The 20,828-nt window shown below is 42.5% G+C and overlaps 2 protein-coding genes across 8 annotated transcripts in view; one reads left to right on the top strand and one right to left on the bottom strand.

Annotated features, from left to right (window-relative positions):
- The first annotated feature begins 311 nt into the window (after positions 1–311).
- btd (biotinidase) lies at positions 312–6,736 on the top strand. Its single transcript, XM_061664364.1, has 6 exons — positions 312–1,555; positions 2,114–2,263; positions 2,342–2,493; positions 2,559–2,736; positions 3,767–4,294; positions 5,829–6,736. The coding sequence occupies exons 1-6, from the start codon at positions 1,334–1,336 to the stop codon at positions 6,099–6,101; spliced, it is 1,503 nt and encodes a 500-aa protein (XP_061520348.1). The 5' UTR covers positions 312–1,333; the 3' UTR covers positions 6,102–6,736.
- The window catches only part of LOC133395455 (serine/threonine-protein phosphatase 6 regulatory ankyrin repeat subunit A), a 35,057-nt gene continuing 14,796 nt past the window's right edge, over positions 568–20,828 (bottom strand). For 5 of the 7 annotated variants that reach the window (XM_061664354.1, XM_061664355.1, XM_061664353.1 and 2 more), the window contains 32 exons: positions 20,719–20,802; positions 19,054–19,132; positions 18,245–18,315; positions 17,158–17,358; positions 16,995–17,082; positions 15,842–15,984; positions 15,669–15,776; positions 15,494–15,595; positions 14,946–15,024; positions 14,759–14,873; positions 13,715–13,797; positions 13,569–13,632; positions 13,421–13,489; positions 13,150–13,290; positions 12,958–13,069; positions 12,800–12,826; positions 12,198–12,272; positions 11,902–12,103; positions 10,803–10,890; positions 10,572–10,689; positions 10,234–10,453; positions 10,066–10,153; positions 9,904–9,987; positions 8,442–8,590; positions 8,279–8,361; positions 7,402–7,484; positions 7,233–7,324; positions 6,330–7,164; positions 5,827–5,975; positions 3,729–4,305; positions 2,290–2,727; positions 568–2,201 (listed from right to left, as the gene is read on the bottom strand). In XM_061664354.1, the coding sequence (XP_061520338.1) occupies positions 6,866–7,164; positions 7,233–7,324; positions 7,402–7,484; positions 8,279–8,361; positions 8,442–8,590; positions 9,904–9,987; positions 10,066–10,153; positions 10,234–10,453; positions 10,572–10,689; positions 10,803–10,890; positions 11,902–12,103; positions 12,198–12,272; positions 12,800–12,826; positions 12,958–13,069; positions 13,150–13,290; positions 13,421–13,489; positions 13,569–13,632; positions 13,715–13,797; positions 14,759–14,873; positions 14,946–15,024; positions 15,494–15,595; positions 15,669–15,776; positions 15,842–15,984; positions 16,995–17,082; positions 17,158–17,358; positions 18,245–18,315; positions 19,054–19,132; positions 20,719–20,802 (3,147 nt within the window). In that variant the 3' untranslated portion in view covers positions 568–2,201; positions 2,290–2,727; positions 3,729–4,305; positions 5,827–5,975; positions 6,330–6,865. The other 2 variants (XM_061664359.1, XM_061664358.1) reach the window with 2 other exon arrangements.

Here is a 20,828-nt window from a genome sequence, read left to right as displayed (position 1 = left end):
ATCATATAACCCACAAATGACATGTCCAATTAAATAGCTTGGTCAGAAGTATTGTACAAGAATAATAATCATGATCGGTGATCATGTACAGTAATTGCCTTTATCTCGACAAATCTCAAATACAAACATTTGTATCTACAACAATACAGTAATGAGTTTAGAAGTGTAGTCCCTTCCTTCCTTCCAATTTGTCTTTTGCAGCCCATGTCCAATCTTCCTCACTTCACGTCTTCCTTTGCGCTTTCCCCACAGGATCAGTGATGACAACCACTCCCCACGCGGCCAAACCTGGTCATTATAAAAAGGAATTTTACTTTTAAATGCTGGTTTTAATGACATTGACATTGCGTCCAACTCACTTGTAGCAAAAGTAATCTGGGCGATCGTCCCCATGGAGGTCGGCCCGCCGAGACGCATCACTCTGCGGGCGGCGTTGAACACGTACAGCCCGGACAGGATCAAGCCACCGCCGCAGACGAGTCGACAGCTCCAGCAGCTCTTAAACGTCTGCATGGACTTCGACATTGGGACATGTTCTCCTCCTGCCGGTGCCTCGGGGTTCGCCATCTTGCTGCGGTATCTGTGCTAAAGCTAACAGCTAAGGCGCGCGGAAACGTCTAATAGCGTAAACGACAGCTGCTTAAAGGCTGCGCGGAGTGTACAACACGCAGCAAGAACACGTATGGAATATATATTCCACTTGTCTCATGTTTTTCGACGAGGCACATTTGTTCCAATTCTAACTCATTCTCAGGTGGGTCTATTTGTTGCTAAAGTTGCTAAATGACGGAGACGTCGCCGTTGCGTGATGACGTCACGGCGCAATGACCATTGGATTACTATGTTTCTCATCACATTTTTACTTGTAAAAATAGTAGAAAACAACACGTTAGATTTGTTCATATTTATTCTTTATGTTCGTATCCGTATTTCTGTTTAAACGTATCAAGTACATTTAGCAACTTACAAGGAGCTTTTGCAACTAAGCGGGCAGTAAAAATGTTTCTTTTTAAGGGAAAGTGCGTGCGTTTTAGTGTTTGAGTTTTCTAACGTGTTTAAAATTAGCTACATTTGCTTCTATGTGGCTTTTTGGTGAAAAAGTTGCTAAAAACAGAACGACTCGAAGTACATTATACTTCCGGGTTAAGTTAGGCGTCTTTCCTCTATGACCTTTTCAAAATATGTTTTTGTTGTTGACACTAAACGTAAAATGGTTGTACGTTTTCGCCCGCACAACTTTATACATTAACTGTAATTCCCGAGAGGACTTCTGACCTCTCGGCTGCACTACTCGATGTCAGTGTTAATTCAATGAGCAACGCAAACCGTTAGCATGTTGCTGTATGTTGCTTTTTTGGTCGCTTGGGCGTCCACGTTCGGCTTTGGTCAAGCCGAGGTGGCATCTTGGGACTCCACATATGTCGCCGCTGTATACGAACACCGCGTGATCCTGAATCCGGACCCCCATATCCCACTTTCTCGGCTGGATGCCCTCCAACACATGCGCAAAAATCTTGCCGTATACGAGGAGCAAGCGGCCCTGGCTGCCCGCCAGGTATTGCAACTTTAAAGTATTATTTTTACAAAAAAATACTCTTTATAATTCCCCAAGAAGAACTGCAACTCGCATTCTGCTGTATATTTTGATTTGCATATCACACAGACAACCAGATATATAATAATAACAGTAGCAACAACAACAATAAGAGAAGAATGTTGTACTCATTCTACTTAGGTAAAGTTATTTCTATTCCTTCTTTTTTAACACATTAACTTAGTGGTCGTAAGGAATACGGTGACTGAGCCGAGTGATGGCTTAACTAGTTCATTACTCGCCGTTCAGGACCTCGAAACGTCATATGTCACGTTCGTGTTTACTGACATTTTCTGCTGACATTTAAAAGTTAATCTTTTACTAAGGATGATTCTCAGTGTGGACCATAGACACCTCAAATGACTTTTTGTTTTTTTGTTTTGTTTTTACAATTTTCAATTGAATTAATGGCCATAATGATACGATACTATTTCACTAAGAAGTTATAATAAAGAACTAGAGCAGTAATATGAATAGAAGTTTAGGTACGACAATTACTGCACTAACCTTGTGTATCAGGGTGCCCAAATCGTAGTGTTTCCAGAAGATGGTCTTCAGGGTTTCAACTTCAGCCGTTTGTCCATTTCTGGCTACTTGGAGACCATTCCTGACCCCCAAGAGGATACGTGGAACCCATGCATGGAACCAGGAAGGTTTAATAATACAGAGGTACACATGGCTGTTGTTTTTCATACCGTAAATGTCTTTGCTTGGCGTTCCCTTTAACGCCTGCTGTGTGCTTCCCAGGTTCAGCAGCAGTTGAGCTGCATGGCTCGCCGCCACAACCTTTACGTGGTGGCCAACATGGCCGACGTGCAGCCCTGCCCCCTGAAGACAGAACCCACCTCTTCTTGTCCCACAGACGGACGCTGGCAGTTCAACGCCAACGTGGTTTTCAGGTGCAAAGCATCTACAATCCTTTTCAAAATGCACGTGGTCGAGACTACAAAATGTCCTCACGCAGGTCCGATGGACTGTTGGTGGCACGCTACCATAAGCAGAATCTTTATTTTGAGGAAGCATTTGACACTCCGCCACAGCCAGAGATCATCAGTTTTGAGACCCCCTTTGCTGGGAGGTTTGGTCTTATCACCTGCTTTGACATCCTCTTCTACGAGCCCAAGGTCACCCTGCTGGAGAGGGTGAGAAGATGACACTTACACATATAGTACATTACCATCCGTCCATTTTCTTTTCGGTGTATCCAGTTCAGTGTCGCGGGTGAGCTGGAGCTTATCCCAGCTGACTTTGAACATAACGGCGGACTACACCCCAGATTGGTCACCAGCCAATCACAGGGCAATACACTAGATGTAATATAGCAGTGGTTGTCAAACATTTTACACCAAGTACCACCCCCAAAATATATTTAGCTCTAAAGAGTACCACCATAGTGGCCAACATTAAAATAAAGTAACATAGTATGTCGAAGTGTTCATCTTTTGTTCCTAAAATGTGGATTTATTTTTTTTAAGTCACTGTAACATTATGCATAGTTCAGACAGTGACACCATGCTCAATAGAGGAAAGAAAAAAAAAAAGCTTAATGATTCAATTTAAATGTGTTGCACATAAAATTTAAATACATTTTTTATTTAAAATGTTTAAAAACAAACCGTTCTTAAAGATTAAAAGGAAATGTATTGTGCTGAACTGGGTTAAGAAAACCAGTCAGTATCTATAGTGTGACCACCATTCTCCTTAGGCTGCCCACAATAAAAGGTCACTTGAAAATGTGTGGAAAAGCCGGTCAGTATCTCAGCATTTGCCTCGTTCAATTCAACCTACCACTAGTTCTTTGGCACAAATATGCCACCCGATGGGGCCAAAGCAAGACTATACTTTCATATTACACTGGGCTTTAGCTTTTAAGCAGAACAACAGCAGAGGAACATTTTTCAGCAAATAACAGAGGGTAGGTTTTAAAAGATTTAAAAAGAATCTGCAGGGGAACACGATACATGTTTTCCATCAGCCATTACAAACCTCAAATTTATTTTAATGTGATTACAGCTAGTTTACATTCTTTGACCACATCATTAGGGACATCTGCACAATTGACTGAGACCAAACATGAAAGGTGGTTCAAAATGTGCCTTTACAAAAAATAAAAAGTGTAGAACATCGTATTTACATTTTGGCCCGAAGTAGTCGTTTGACTTCATCTTCCAGGGTGTGCGTCAGCTGATCTTCCCCACGGCTTGGATGAACCAGCTGCCCCTCCTGGACACCATCCAGTTCCAGCGGGCGTTCAGCCTGGGCGCCGACGTGACGCTGCTCGCCGCCAACATTCGCAGCGACCGACTCATCATGACAGGAAGTGGTATCTACACTCCTTTTGCGGCCACCTACCACCACGCGCAGACCGGAGACCCCGAGGAGGGCCGCCTGCTGGTGGCCAGGATCCCCGTGTTGGGCGTGGCCGCAGAATATGGCAGAGTCAAAGAGACTGCCACAGATTCAGGATACTGTCACCATGATGACGCTCCACTGCCCTCTTCCACATTCACCTCCACCATGATGTATGATCCATTCAAATTTGCCTTGCTTAACGGCACAGAAGGCAACCTTATGGTGTGCGACGGCGCTTTCTGTTGCCGCTTGCAGTTCCAGCGTTCTCCGCAGAGCAAAAGTGATGAGCTCTACGCACTGGGAGCTTTTGCCGGAACACACAGGGTCAACGGACGTTATGCTGTGCAGGTATACTACAACTGGGATGGCAAAAAAAAAAAAAGAAATGAAATAATATTACTTAATTTAACAAGTAAACATGCCCAGCCTAAAAACAAAACAAAACAAAACACAAATTAGTGTATTTACATTACCTACACCTGCAATTTGCGGATTCACCCATTTACAGCTTTTATTGTTTTACCTCTGTTATTTGCTGAAAAACTCCCCAATTGCTGGTTTTACACTTAGGCCAAAGCAATGTCTAATATAAAAGTAGTGCTTTGTCGCCATCTTCATGCATCTTGGCGGCAAGGAACTATGTTAAAGTGACTATGAGCTTCATGTATTACCTTGTTGCCTTCATGTGGCATATTGGTGCCAAGGAGATATGTTGAAGTGAGTTGAGGAGCTTATGTAGTGCCTTGTCACATCATGTGGCATCTATAGATAATTATAAATAATTTTAAGGGGATATCAATTACTAGCAGATTTTTCTTTTTCGCAGGGCTTGGTCTATGTACACAGTGTTCACTGTATTGAAAAACACAAGCAATGAAATGGGAATTGTCTTAAAATTATCTGCCAAATAGAACAGGGAAATTTTACTTGGTAAAATTTCTGAAAAGATAAACATTGGTAGCCTCAAAAACACAGACGTCTAAAAACTAGTGCATTTATAGTAAATTCACCTATAGAATTAATATTCCCCCACATATTTGCACTTTACGAATTCACGTATTTACAGGTATTGTTTTGAACCTATCTTTCATTGCTCGCCGACTTACCAACTTGCTGTTTTTGTGCTCATGGCCAAAGGGCTGTTTAATGTAAAAGTACTGATTTGGCACCTTAATGTGGCAACTTGGTAAAAAGGAACTACAGTATGTTGAACTTAGTTGAGAAGCTTTATAGTTCTCTAGCACAATCCTGTGGTATCTTGGTGCCAAGGAACTATGTTGGAATGATTTGCGGTGCCTCATTTAGTCTTTGCCACCATCAATGTGGCATCATTTGGCAATTATAGACCTTTCTAACGGGTGGTTAAAAATTACTCAAGTATTTTTGAGGACAGGGAACCCTGCACTACAAAAACTGGGCTTGAAAAAAAAAAAAACTATCAAATAAGGAATATATTACTTAATTTAAGCAAAATTATCTGCGAATAGAACCTGCCAACTCAAGATTTCTTAAAACAAGTTAACCATACCTAGCAAAACAACAATAAAAAAACAATGTTCTACTGTATTTTTTTACCACCTACACATAGAATTATGGTTATGTTATTTGAAGCTAAACTTACTCATATCCACAAATAAAATCTCAATAACAAGTTGTAATACCTTAAAATGTTTAAGGAAATAATTGTTGAAGCAAGTGAAATGTTCTTACACAGAAACTGCCTGGTAAGAAGAAATATCTTTGCAGAGAAAAAAAAAGGGTAATTGGGCTGGAGTTGAAATATTTAAGACTTGTTTGATTTTAGTTTTTGCAGTAAAGGACACACTCTCATACATGAAGATGACTAACAAGCCACATGTAATGTGACACACTGTGCTTACAGGTGTGTGCAGTGGTCCGTTGCGCAGGTTCCGAAGCCAGCTCCTGTGGACAGGAAGTCGAAGAGGCGGAGACTAAATTAGACTTTGTTCTGGAGGGAGGGTTTGGGAGCAAATATGTGTACCCGTCAGTGCTGGTGAGCCGTTACATCCTGGAGCAGCCAGAACATGTGGAGAAAAACACAGATGGAAGGGTGACCATGAAACATTCAAACACGACAGGCGGGCTGGTCACGGCATGCTTGTACGGACGCCTCTATCACCTGGACAATGAATGACCCATTGTGAGTTTGTCAGGGGATGGCAAAACACATTAAACATGCACTTGACTGAAACTAGTAAGAGGAATACTGTCTTAAAATTATGAAGTAAATAAAAACTAATCTTTTTTTTTTTTTTTTTTTTAACTTCCTCTTTACAAACATTGCACTAAATAATTTTCACTTCAGGAAATGTGCTTGTTCCTGAAAAGGCAATATTTAATCATGATGCACTCACGCACTTACTCAAACATCAAGTAGTTGGGCTGCTGATTCCACACCAATCCTTCATAAAAAGAGGTTCCATCCACTCCCTGTTTCAGGTATTCTTGTTCCTCTGTTCATACAAGGGTTCATTAAGAACCTCCTAGTGGTTCATCACGATCACTGTCTACCGGGTCCCATTTAGAATATCCAAGTTTTTGGTTCCTTAGTCCTCTGAGCTTCCCTTCACAAAAACATCTTGTATAGTATTGAAGGTTTCCATAATAGCGATGTGAAAGTGGCGGTACTAAGGGGTGGATTAAATCAGGTAAGTCCCCACTAAAGGACCAAGTACCAAATGCACGGCCCGCCACTGGCTATGAGAGAGGGTGTCTCAAAGAAATGTAGTGTACTGTATTTTTGAGAGAATAAGCATTGCATTATTTAAAGGTTTATCAAAAAGATCTACACTGTAGTTTTATTTTCCCCCTCTTTTGTGTTTTCTAGTTGTCAGTGATCTGTTAAGGCTCCTGAGTAACACACTGGCCTTCAACACCAGGGTTGGGGGGTAGCAGTCCTCAGTAGGTCTCGGAATCTGAGTCGTTCAGTTCTTCGTCAGTAGTGATACAGGACAGAGGGCGCTCGGGTCTGCAGTACGACGCGCGGTCCAGCCTCAGAGGTGGCATGGTTTCAAAGGCCATGCCCTTTGCGACGTGATTGGACACAGGGTGATGATTGATAACAGTGTGAGGAAGAGAAAATGGAGGCAGAGTTGCTATGGTGACCATGGGGGAGGCAGGCATCATGGAGTTGAGGATGAGCGCCAAGCAGTCGGCAACATCGCGGGTGGGGGCGCAGGCCAGAGCAGGTGTGTATCCTACAGACAGGAGAGGAAGTGAGCTGTCGTTTGGGAATCAAATGTGGCGAACGCCGGCGAACGCTAACCATTCTCATCCACCGCTTGCACGCTTGCTCCCTTTCCCAGCAGTTCCTGGACGACCACTGTTAAACCATTCTTGGCTGCAACGTGGAGCGGCCTGCGGGGAAGGTGGAGGGGGTCACAAAATGGAAAGTGAGGAAGCATGTCTGCATGTGAGCTAACATGGTGACGTACGTGCGCAGAGAGGCGTTGGTGCAGTTGATGAGATTTTTATCTCTTATTTTATCCAGGATCAACAAGGCACACGTCTCATGACCCTGACGGAGACAAAATGGTGTACAATTAGGAAAGTGACACTAATATATATAATATGAAATGAGACCAAAACAAACTATGCTTTTACAAATGTATTAATGCTCAGTTTTACTTGACACTGTCAGAGAGATGGGCAGTAGGCTGACACGGGAGTGGATGATGCCATTCCCTCCCAATCCTGAGCCAAAATGTTACAGAATTCCACGAAAACCATCGTTTTCACTCTGGTCATGCTTTCCACTCCAAGTGACTTTGTTGTCATAGCTCCTGCTCCCGGTGGCTTTCGTTCCCGCTGCTGGTGACGTTCACTCCAGCTCCTGCCCAATCCCGTGATTAATACCGAAATTCACTACAATCCCACAGGACCCACGGGACCTGCTGGGAAGCCTGGAAAAATGACATCCTCTAATCTACAGCACCGTGTCCTAGTGGTTAGCATGTCTGCCTCACATTTGATGTTCAGGTTTCAAATGTTGGCCATCGGCCTTCCTGTGTGGAGTTTGCATGTGCTTACCATGCTTGAGTGTTTGTTTGTTTTTCATGGGTACTCTGGCTTCCTCTCACATTCAAAAACATGCCTCCTAGTTTAATTGAAGACTAAATCAGGGGGCCACAGAGTGAACCCACGCAAGTTTATTTGGTATGTTCATTGTAGTGTTATAAATACATTGTAGGTTTTGATTAATGTCTCCACCTAACAAGTGTCCACATCATTTTAAGATTTGTAAAGCATTTTATCCAAACTTAAACCATTACTAAATGCAAGCCAAAACGTCCAGTCAAAAATGTCCGTTACCTTGCTACAAGCCAAGTGTAAGGCTGTGTTCCTGTCGGTGTCCTGCAGAGTGAAGTCTGCTTTGTTGCTGCTAACCATCACCTCTGCAACACATCAATGCAGTAGGAAGAATTACATAATGAAGCTCGCAAAGTCAAAAGGTGAACTTTGCGCCTGTACTGACCCACGGCGTTCGTTTGCCCATTGAGAGCTGCCATCATCAGCGGCGTCCTTCGCGTGTGCGTGTCAGCAATGTTGGCATGAGCTCCGTGACTGAGGAGCAGGGAAATACATTCGACTCTGTCTGCGAAAGCGGCGGCGTGAAGCGGGGACCTGCATTATTGTGAACATGGTGAGCGGTGTCATCATACAGGAAGTAAGAAACATTTCTTCATATAGCACTTTTCACAGCTAGGACTCAAAGGGTTTCACACAGTCCAATAAAGACATACATACAGTATAGTTAGGCAGAATCCTTGCATCTTCAAAATCACTACTTTTGAGGCAAACTCTTTTTTTTTTTTATTATCTCGTTGAGTTACCAAACACCACATCATTCAAGTTGGTATTATACAGTACCTTATATATCTTATACCATTGCACAACAACATCGACACAACACCTGTCCCAAATCTTGTTGTATCACTAATTTAATACACTAAAAAAATTACTAATTCATTATGTTGGACATGTGCGTGTCATTTATTAAAATGGTAGAATGTGGCGCTGGCTCCATCGCCACATCAAAGTCTGTGCTCACGCCGACCCCCATCAGAACAAAAAATCTTAATATGTCACCAAAGCAACGGATTGCGGTTACATCATCTACCCAAGCTCTTTTTCAAAGTTCTTAAGAGTCATGAATGATGCCATAAGCAGTGTAATAAGTGTAAAGGAATCTGTATGCAAACCTACCTTCGTGGCTGACCAGTTCTTTCTGACCCAAAGCATTACAGTGATCAATTTTTAACAAAACAGGCTAACTTAAATGCATCCAACATAACTATTTTCCCTTTTTATTGTCTAAAAAACATTCAGACTTTCAATATTGAGGGGACAAATTGCGACATAATGCTGCACGGCTCTTGCAGAGTGAGGGAAGAAGCAGAGTTTTACAGCACATCTCAGACAGATCGAGCGTTCAAGTTAAGAGATTTGTTCAAGCTATTTCAACACTTCCAATTGGTTAATAATACATAAAAATAACAGACAGCGTGTGGACTGACCAATAGTATTGATTTGTGGGGGAAAAAAAAATATATAATAAAAACTACATAGTCTTACTGGAATGCCTGTCCTAAATAAATGCAATTTATGGCAATGTGCTATAATCTTTAGTTTTAGAGATCTCAACGGAGGTATCTAAAGGACAAAAAGAATGGGCCCTAAGACTAACACATGAGGAACACCACAGGAAAGGCAGATAAACTCTCACTTATTGGGGGCAACAACCGCAGAGATATCTATTTGATAGATATTAGTTAATCCCTACCCATTCCCTCAACCTATCGATGAGGATGTGCTGATCAATACTATCAACAGCTTTAGTGAGACCAAGCAAAACTAGAATTGAACATTTACTGGTATCAGAGGCAATAAAAATTTCATTCAAAATGCCAATTATGTGTTCGCTCTGCACCTCTCACCTGCCCTTGGAGTCGGTGAAGTTGATGATGTTTGCGCCGAGGGAGTCGATTAACATCTCTGCCACTCCTTCGTTGTCATTCATACTGAAACAAACAAAACACCCCGTCACTGTCTGTGACTGCATCAGGCATTCATGCACACAAATAGAAGTGTTTGCTTACACTGCACAGTGCAATGGGCTGAATGTGTTGCCTTTTATCTTTCTGAAGACTTCCTGCTCTAACAGCAACTCAACACAAGCATCACATCCTAAAGGGAGGAAAAAACACTAAGTAAAACTTAAAATGTGATTTCTGTTAAGCTTTCAGTTTGAGGTTAAGTTTGAGTACCGCTGTAGCAGGCCCAATGCAGCGGTGTGTAGCCTTTGTTGTCAGTGAGTTGCGAGAGACCATTAGAAGTGCCAGGCGCCTGTAGCATAGCGCCGAGGACGCCCACACGACCACAGGCGGCCGCCAAGTGAAGAGGGGAGAGACCGCGAATGTCCTTCACACATGCGCTGGCCCCTCGCTGAAGGAGAGCCTCCACACACTCCTCCTGGCCTGTCACCGCCTGTGTTAACAAACAGTTCAAATGGTAAATGACTGACCATCTTGGTCATTCATCATACCCGGTATAACAGCGCATCATAATACAATGATTCCACACCCACTAAGATTATTCATCTCACCCCTCGATGGAGGGCCGTCCTGCCCCAGCAGTCTTGAACCTGGACGCTGGCTCCTTGACTTAGCAGCGAATACACACACTCAGTGTGTCCATTCAGCACAGCCAACATCAACGGGGTTCTTCATACACACACAAAAACATATCATGCCTTTAAATAAGGACTCAGTTCCAATTGTTTGTATAAATCTTAAACAGAAGGCCAGTATGATGAATTCAGCCTTCCATAACTCACTGCTTGTTGACATCTAGTGCATCCAAATTGATGTGCTGGTCATTGTTGCTCATGAGGAGACGCAGGCACCCTGAGTGGCCATTTGTAACTGTGATAGACACACGCAAAAAGTGTGGCAATGGAATTACTTAAAAATATATGCACTCTTGTGCTCCCATTTCCCCAAAACTATGGTAAAATACATAAGCTTAACTATTTGCAAAGTGTGGTGTCATTGCCTTAAAATACTATTGTTCACCATATTTTTTCTTGTAATACACTAATAATCCATTCACATATTAAGTGGCTATTCTAAAATGTGCACTTTATTATACACTAAACTTAAAAACATGTCTATGCTTTTATATCAACTGTGGCGGGCAGTGCTTTTAGTACCTGGGCCTTCAGTGGGGATGTACCTGAATTAATCCACCTCTTAATACCACCACAATTATACAAACCATCAATACTATACAAATACGCAATGTAACAGCTGACGAACGGTGCCATGTACAGTACATCACCTTGAGCACTTCAGATTCAAAAATTACTTAATAACATGACATACATTTGAATGAATACATCATAGTCAAGTTCAACAGAGATACTGATTATTAAATGTAATAATGTGTGCAGATTACTGCAGCAGCGTTTAGCTCGTCCAACTTGGCTTGCTCTGACCAACGATCAAAAGGATGGAAAATGCTGACATTATTGTGGGCCAGCGAGCTGTGAGGTGAATTTGAAATCTGATTGGTTCAACAAAAAGTCCAATTGCTACTATAGTTGAAGTTGCATAAACCAGCACTACTGATTCTCAAGGCCCTGGGCAGATTAGATTGACATGGCAGCACACAGAAGCTGAAAATCTGATTGGATGAAAAAAATATAAACCCCATATACACGGAAGTGAAGTGAAGAAGAGAATAACAGACTGTTAGGAAAAAAATAATAACATTTCATGGAACAAATAACACTTCGCTTGTAAATGTAGGGCAGTGTACGACCCATCACTGGTATAACATTTGTTAAGTTTTGTGTTATCAACTTTTTTTAAACGTAAAGTATCAAAGGTCCACTCGTGATATGGAGGCATGTGAAACAACATAACTTCTTCTACCTGCAGCATGGAGAGTGGTCATTTTGTGTGAGTGGTCACAGGTCATGGGCGAGGCGCCGCGGTGAAGCAGGAGCGAGACACACTCCTGGTGGCCTCTGGAGCAGGCCAGGCTGAGAGGCGTGCAGCCTTGGTGGTTACGGACATCCACATCCGGCAGGGAGGTCAAGAGGACTTCTAAGGCTCCGCAGTGTCCATGATAAGCCTGAATAAATGAAGGGCATACATACATACTGTATGTGCACTTCCAATATCTTTGGTGTGTAAGGACCACAAACTCCCCAAATCCTTCAACTCACCGCCAAGTGAAGTGGGCTGATCTGCCCATAGCACTCAGAGTTACTAGGGAAGTCTGTTCCTGATGACTCAATAAACTGGGGGAAGAAAAAAAATTATTTACAAAAATTTAAAAAAATAAAATAAAAAAGATAGTGTCATGAAATATAGCTCATCAGATCCAGGATTGCGCTCCAATTCTATATCACAAGAGTAAGTCTGATTAAATTTACATTTAGAGTAATTTAAAACCACAACACTAAATAGCTTAGCCTTGATTAGATTTTCTGCTTGTCCTCACTAGGGTCCCAGGCGTACTGGAGCCTATCCCAGCTGACTGGTCGCTAGCCAAGTAGGTCACATATTAATCGCCATTCACACCTACGGGCAATTTAAAGTCTTCAATCAACCTACTGTGCATGTTTTTGAGATGTGGGAGGAAACCGGAGTACCCGGAGAAAACCCACGCAGGGGTGTGGAGAATATACAAACTCCACACAGATGAGGCCGGATTTGAACCCACGTCCTCAGAACTGTGAGGCAGATATGCTAACCAGTCAGTCCACCACTTTCACAAAGCGGCCCATTCACATTAGCTCAAGTACTTCACATACAACATTCTTACCACGTCAAGAGGAGTTTTACTTGCCATCTAAAAGAAAACACAAACAAAGAGTTTTGACTCTCTTTGGGAATTCAGCTCAGCCCACAACGTACCTTTTGGGGCAGCTCAGATTTTATTCGAATGATTTGCAGTTGTTACACATTGGCTGAGGTACGCACCAGCTCCAGAGAGAGCGTGCGGCCATAGGCTGAGGCATAGTGGACTGCACTGTACCCCTGTTGGTCCCTTACTCCTGGCTCAGCATTGTTCCTCAAAAGGTACTCCACACATCTATGACAATCAGAAACATAAGAATGTTTCCAGAGCAATCCGCGACTGAAGATGTGTGAGGTTTTAATGAACTAACGTACTTTCCATCACTGTCAGCTGCAGCAGCGTAGTGCAGAGGGCCGCAGCCTCTCTGGTCTAGCTCATTGACGCTAGCCCCGGAGCCCACCAGGGCAAACACACAGTGGTAATTACAGTTGGCTGATGCATAATGAAGTGGAGTCCTATGATGGTCAGAGGGACATCATTTATTTTCTGGGCAAGTGAAGATTTCTCTCTCTCGCTCTATGCAGGGCTTTAGCCTTATTACTGTAGCAGTCATGTTTAGGCACTATTCTGGCTGTTAGCTTATACCTTCCATAGTTGTCTTTTTTGTTAAAGTCTGCTCCTATGTTAAGCAGCAAATTCAGGCACTCCAGGTTCCTGAACAGTTAAAAACAATTATTTCATTAAATTAACTCCAATACATACTGCAAATAAGATGGATGAAACAAGGACTCACCCTCCAGCTGCAGCAGCATGTAGACAGGTCCTTCCGTAATCATCGGGCGTGTCAATGTCAAATCCTGAAACAAATATGTAAATACAATAAATGTACGGTCAACTAGGTGTTTTCGGAGCCCAAGAAAGGTGCCAACTTTAATGTACCCGAGGACAGCAGCTTCCTGCAGCAATCAGGGAAGCCTGTGAGAGCTGCCAGGTGCAGCGGGAACATCCCGTGAATACCTCTCCTGGAGTGATAAAAAGTAGAGAGGGCAAGTTATTACAAGTATTTCAAGACATAGATGAAAGACAATGACATTCTTGTACATGGGGTTTTAGAAAGGATACATTAAGGTTCAAAAAGCCTATCCTAATTTTGTATTTATGTCTCACTAATAAGGCTATCGTCAACAATGTCACAAATTACAAAAGATATCCTCTTCTCTCTCCTTTGGTGGTGCCTTGTAATACAAGTGACCCAACTTTCAAGTTTTTCGAGACATGCGCCATCGGTCAGAAGATTTATTTGTTTAAATTTTTCTGTTATAATTATATAAATAACATGTGTAAACACAAGTGGTGCAGCAATAGAAAAGATGGATGAAGTGGGTGGGTAGAGGGAAGTCTGGGCTTCCCTGCTCAAGTTGCTGACCCCGTGACCTGACCCCAGATGAGTGAAAGAAAATGGATGGATGGATGGTGCGGCAACACGTAGACAGACGATATAATACTCACAGATATACATTCATTATCCTCTGTAAAAAAGCAAAACAAAACAACTAACATCACTGCAGTTTAGAGTCACAGTAATTCTAAAACTCACATTCATTTGTGATTAAATTACTGTATTATACTGCCGCCTGGTGGCCAAGTCATGCACACCAGAAGGTGCCATAATTAATTAGCTATAATGGACACACTGTTTAATTCTTTGCATTGTATTTTATTGTTATTACTATATGTTTTTGTAAAGTTAAATATTACAGAGTGCCATTTTCCTTTTAAAACAAAAAAATTCTGTTGTGTTTTTGGGGGAGGCTGGAACGGATTCATGGCATTTCCATTCATTTCAATGGGGAAAGTTTGATTTGAGAGAGAGATACAAGTGTTTTGACTTACAAAGCGTGGTCAAAGAACAAATTAAACTCGTATCTCAAGGCACCACTCTATATTAAAAGCTTAGCTTTTACTACATTTACTATTACTGACTTGGAAATGGAGGCTCTGTGTTTGACGAGAGCTTTGATGATGAGCTCATGGCCATAGCGTGCGGCAATGTGAAGGGCAGCGTTTCTGTCCCTGTCCGCACAATCAATCTCAGCTCCTACAAACACATAAATATGAAATGCACTGCTCCCATTACAGCACACAAATAATGATTAGGCTCCCAGCTTACCATTTTGAATGAGGGCCTGAGAGCAGGAGAACCTGCCATGGGTAGCTGCCATATGGAGGGGAGTCTTTCCATCCTTACTCTGCGCAAAGTGGACAATGGGATTTGTGTACGTAAATATGAACGCTAAATACAGTATCAGTGTTGCAGTCCATGGAGAGGTTCATTGACACTGGTTCATGTTTTACTGAAGTGTTGTGGAAAACCGAGCTATCTGTGAATATCACCCACAAATACAGTATATTCCAAGTAGCCAGGAGCCGTGGGGAGCCACTCCCCTCCCCCAGCATGCCCCATATGGTCGTTGATCTTGAGGCTCCATGTGTCCTCATATCAGTTTCCAACAATGCTCCTCTACTAATGTGTGTCTTTCTGGTTGCTACTGAAGAGCAAACATAGATCCATAGGTGTTTGGAGACACAAGCTCCATGGGAATTTACCATCCTCTAAAAAAGGTTTATATTAGTAAGGTGTGCAGTATATGATCCTATAACAACAATATTGCTGATTTCAATTAAACCTGAGCTTTTAGGTGTTTGTAAGGAACCCACCCGCATGTTTATGTGTGCTCCATGGGCCAACAGCTCTTGGCACAGCACCCCTTGGCGTGAGGAGGAGGCAAAGTGGAGGGCAGAGAACCCCCTCTCATTGACCTAGAAGAGAAAAACAAACCACAAAATTGAAAATGCATATTAAGCAGGTTTAACTATGAACACACACACAAACCTGGTTGACACTAGTCCCAGCCTTGATGAGCTCACTGACCAGCACATCCTGCCCATTATAACACGCCAAATGGAGTGGTGTGTTACCATAGGCATTGACCACATTCACCTAAGAAAAACACATTTGAATCTTTTCAACATCATTGCTAGATGTGAACCATTGCAAGTGCTGACCTGGACCCCTAGGCCCAGCAGGTAGTGTACAGTACTACTCTTCCCGCTGGAGGCAGCTGCATGCAGCGGGGTGTAAGCCTTCTTGTCCTTACAGTCCACCTCTGCTCCACTGCTCACCAGTAACTTAACTACCTCCAGGTGACCTGCAACAGAGGAGCAAGACATAATTACATTATTGGACCCAGTCTAGATGTGTTTTTATAGTTTTCATACACCATGCGTACAAATGTAGGGAGCAGAGGTTGGCACGCTTTTGTGCTTAAGGGCCACATTGGATTTTTAAAACTGAGGGGTAGGCCAGGTTATTTAATAGATCTGTTTAAAAAGAACTTAAAATGTGTAATTCATTCATTCATCCTCCGTTCCGCTCATCCTCACTCGGGTCGCAGGCATCCTGGAGCCTATCCCAGCTATCTCCGGGTGAGAGGCGGGGTACACCCTGAACTGGTCCCCAGCCAATCGCAGGCCACATATAAACAAACAACCATTCCCACTCACATTCACACCTACGGGCAATTTAGAGTCTTCAATTAACCTACCCTGCATGTTTTTTGCGATGTGGGAGGAAACCGGAGTGCCATGAGAAATCCCACGCAGGCACAGGAAGAACATGCAAACTCCACACAGGCGGGGCCGGGATTTGAACCGCGGTCCTCAGAACTGCGAGGGAGATGTGCTAACCAGGCGCCCATCGTGCCACCGTTAAAATGTGTATCTAAATAAATACTATATTCTATGCAGTATATATTATACTGGTGGCCCATACTCTGCTTATCTCTAGTATAGGGGAATGATCCAGAAGACACACTTAAAATTCCAAGTAGACTCTTGTGGGTAAAATGGCTAGGTGCCCAACACAATGGAGCCATGATTTATGGTGTGCAATGAGATATTTCACCCATCTGGTCTGCAAGCCAATCACAGGAGTAAAGGTGAGGAATTTTTCTCTCTTTTGTTATTGTTTTTTTCATGCAAATATGTACTGTAATTATGACTTTACTATTGCATGAACATACAGGTTTACCGATAGACTACATTTTCTGGCTTGCGCACAAAATTGGAATTGTGTTGGTAGTATAGGAACAGAACTCATTCATAAACTGAGGACCTCAACAGCAACTGTTATGGGCGAGAGACCATTGTGTAATCTTACCCATGTAGGCAGCCCAATGGATGGCCCTCCTATCCTTCTTGTCAAACGCATTGATGTTAGCCCCTCTGGACAGTAGCAACTTCACCATCTACAACCCAAAAGTAAAAGAATATACACTAGTGTCCATAGAGGGTAATCCTCTACTACCGTATGTGAGGCCAACCTCTGTGTCTCCACTGAAGGCAGCGTGGTGCAGAGCAGTGCGTCCTGCCCGGTCAGACACATTGACATTGCTAAGCAGCGGGACCAGTGCCTCAGCACAGCGCACAGCCTTGTTACTCGCCGCAACATGGAGTGGCGTCTGCCAGTTCTTGTCCCTGGCATTGACATCGGCGCTGTGCTTCAGCAACACAGCCACGGCATCCTGCACAAACAGGGATCATCAGGAAGATTGAGAGAGGATGAAAGAAAAACTGAAAGCTTCTTCATAGGCAGAATGTAGAGAAAAGGTGCACTAAACACCAACAAACCGCCTTATGGATCTTTGCATGTACCTGTATATCTATTTTTCCAGCCCAACAGTCTCAGTCTAATGTATTAAGATAACTGGTGTCATCAACAAAACTTTTACATCGGTCATATCTGGGCTGACATCAAGTTCATATTTGTAATTACAGTCAATCCCTTTCATCACAGAGGATACTTGACAGACCCACCCGCTATAGGTGAAAATCTGCGATAGAGAGACCATATAATTTTCCCACATACTTCAAACACATTTAAACTTATTAAAACACACATTGTAACAGCTCTGAACACACACCAAAATGTATAGAAATGTGTATAAAAATTCTGTACATATTATTGCGTCTGTGTGTTATTAATTATGTGCCTTTAAGAGACAGGTCTTGGTGGGGTGCCATGTTACAGCGAGTCTGCGTGAGTGTCAGGGTGTGAGCAATGGCCAACAGCAGCTCATGCGTGAGTGTGCTCATTCTGTTTATGTTATACTGTTCTTCCGACGTTCAACAAATGGCTGAGAAGGGCATCGATGACTGTGGCTCTCTTTTCCGACGTGAAGGTATTACAGTAAATAAGTATACTGTAAAAACCCACAAAAATATTATTGCTATAATCCGCAGATTTCCACAATATTGGGGGGATTTCCAAAAATCTCTCTTTTTTTTCCAAAAAAGAGAGACAAGATGCTTTCCACAAGAATATCTGCTGTGATATGGGGGACACACAATCAAACGATAAGACATGGTTTCAGGAGAGTCCAACTGAATGTGTGTTTATAAAATGGTTACCTCACTGCACCAACCCACAGCACGGTGAAGAGGAGTCAACCACTTGTTATCTTTGGCATTAACTCTGGCTCCTTGGAAGAAAATAGCAGATGGCAAATTAGCATCAACAAAGAATTTAAAGTGCCTTCATTATAGTAAAATTATTTGAATGTTCAAAATTGTTTTATCTGGCTGAGTCTTTATTCATGACTGACAAGTAGGAGGGGTCTTTTGAGCCAATAGTGCCTGGAGCATTTAAAACTCCCTTGATCCTCTTTGACGTGACTTTGGGCGTTAAAATAGCCTACAAACTAACTGCACCTGTTACTTGCTCTTCCCAATATTGAGGAACAGGGAAGCACACATAGGCACGTGTGCACGCACACACCCTATATAGTATTGCGCCAGTGCTGACACCTCCCCTCGTGTCCAGCTGATCTACAGAAAGCCAAGAAGGTAAAGACAGACTGTCCCAGATGATTTAGAAATCACCAGTAGCCTCACCAGTTGCCATTGGACACAGTGACATCATGTAACAAGGCAATGAGTAGACATACCGCTGGAGCATATGACCATAAAAGATGAAAAACAGGACATTCCACAGAAGAGATCTGTTAAATATTGAACTGAGTGGCTTAATTCCATTTCATGGACAATCTCAGTATGACATCTGAAGCTCTCAAGGCCCAATGACAGATATTAATGTTGATAATCACGTTTTTTGTTTTTTTACATTTAGTACACGATGTTTAAGTAGAACGTGATTGACAGTGACTAAACAGCTTGCTTTGAAATACTTCCAATGAGACGTTTAGTGTTGCTCTCTTTACCTGAGAGAATGAGCAGCTCAATGATCTCAGTGCCACCCAGGTAGGCTGCAGCATGTAGTGGTGTCCGCTTTTCAGTATCCTGTTACACAAGCCACAATTTTTTATATATATTTATATACATATTGCAATATTAGTCATTCGAACTGCTCTAAGTGCTAGAGGACTCTGCATCTTTTTGCACAATTGTTTTTTTGTCAATGTCTTTATGTCCCCAAAGTGTTCTGTAAATTGACTGTCTGTTGTACTAGAGAGGCTCCAACTACCGGAACAAATTCCTTGTGTGTTTTGGACATACTTGGCAAATAAAGATGATTCTGATTCTGATTCTGATGTGGGCGGCACAGTGGCCGACTGGTTAGAGCGTCAGCCTCACAGTTCTGAGGACCCGGGTTCAATCCCCGGCCCCCCCTGTGTGGAGTTTGCATGTTCTCCCCGTGCTTGCGTGGGTTTTCTACAGGCACTCCGGTTTCCTCCCACATCCCAAAAACATGCATTAATTGGGGACTCTAATTTGCCCCTAGGTGTGAATGTGAGTGCAAATGTTGTTTGTTTGTATGACCCCTGCGATTGGCTGGCAACCAGTTCAGGGTGTACCCCGCCTCCTGCCCGATGACAGCTGGGATGGGCTCCAGCACGCCCGCGACCCTAGTGAGGAGAAGCGGCTCAGAAAATGGATGGATGTATGCATGTGTGTGTGTGTGTGTGTGTGTGTGTGTGTGTGTGTGTGTGTGTGTGTGTGTGTGTGTGTGTGTGTGTGTGTGTGTGTGTGTGTATATGTATATATATATATATATATATATATATATATATATATATATATATATATATATATATATATATATATATATATATATATATATATATATATATATATATATATATATATATAGGTATTGTCACCTATATAGTCATACAGGTATTGTACCTTCTTTTTTTTTTTTGTTAACATGATGCAGTGTGGAGAATTACTTTTTTTTTTGTTTTAAATTATCAATATTTTGGCAATAAGGGAGCCAAACTATTACAAAAACAATATGATGCAGTGCAGTTCTTCACCATTGGTTGAAAAATCACTTGTATGGGATCCTTTCAGATCAGATGCAGGTGTTCTTAATGGTTCGTCATTAGTCTAAAATGAACTACGGCCCACAAAGGTCACTGTACAAACTCTCAATTCACTAACAGTCTTTGCTCCCATCCATCACTGCACCCTGTCGCAGCACCCCCGCTGTGTATTTCAGTGCAGCAGAGGGCAATCATCAGAGTGGTGCTATAAACAAGTGTTATGTGACTGCAATAGGTGGGGGCCAGTGTTGCTGACTCCAGGAAGAGACAGTGTGATGACCCTAGCAATACTGACCATCACAGAGAAAACAAAGCTTAGAGCAGAATTGGGTGAATAATATATCCTGGAACACAGGGATCGAGAAAGGAATGAGATGGGGTGAAGGGTTGTGTCCTAAAGCTGGAGAATGTGGTGCTTCTGTGTCTTCAGTCTTCAGAGCTGCAAAAATTAGCTCTCAAGCAGTCAATTGATTCAATTGATTCTCCTTGGTTTGTTAATGTGGTATGTTGTGTGACGATTCTTACAAACACAACATAGTGCTAGCTCATTGAAAACAGAAGAGCTAAAGAAACGAGCAGAGAATGTAGTGCTTGACTTACCTGAATATTGACATCCTCTTTCTTGAATATGAGGGCCCGAACTTCCTCTGGATCCTCATTGAAGATGGCTCTGAGCAAGGATGGCTGCAACAAGAACAACATAGTTATTT

The sequence above is a fragment of the Phycodurus eques genome, chromosome 20 (genome assembly GCF_024500275.1).
Source record: "Phycodurus eques isolate BA_2022a chromosome 20, UOR_Pequ_1.1, whole genome shotgun sequence".
NCBI classification, from domain to species: Eukaryota; Metazoa; Chordata; class Actinopteri; order Syngnathiformes; family Syngnathidae; genus Phycodurus; species Phycodurus eques.
Note: the sequence above shows the minus strand (reverse complement) of the source record. Positions and strands in the feature narration are given on the sequence as shown.

Bases quoted from the DNA above. Each gene is read 5' to 3' on its own strand.
- btd (XM_061664364.1), top strand. From the start codon at position 1,334: ATGTTGCTGTATGTTGCTTTTTTGGTCGCTTGGGCGTCCACGTTCGGC. The intron at 2,264-2,341 runs GTACACATGGCT...TGTGCTTCCCAG, and splicing joins GAAGGTTTAATAATACAGAG to GTTCAGCAGCAGTTGAGCTG. The intron at 2,737-3,766 runs GTGAGAAGATGA...TTCATCTTCCAG, and splicing joins AGGTCACCCTGCTGGAGAGG to GGTGTGCGTCAGCTGATCTT.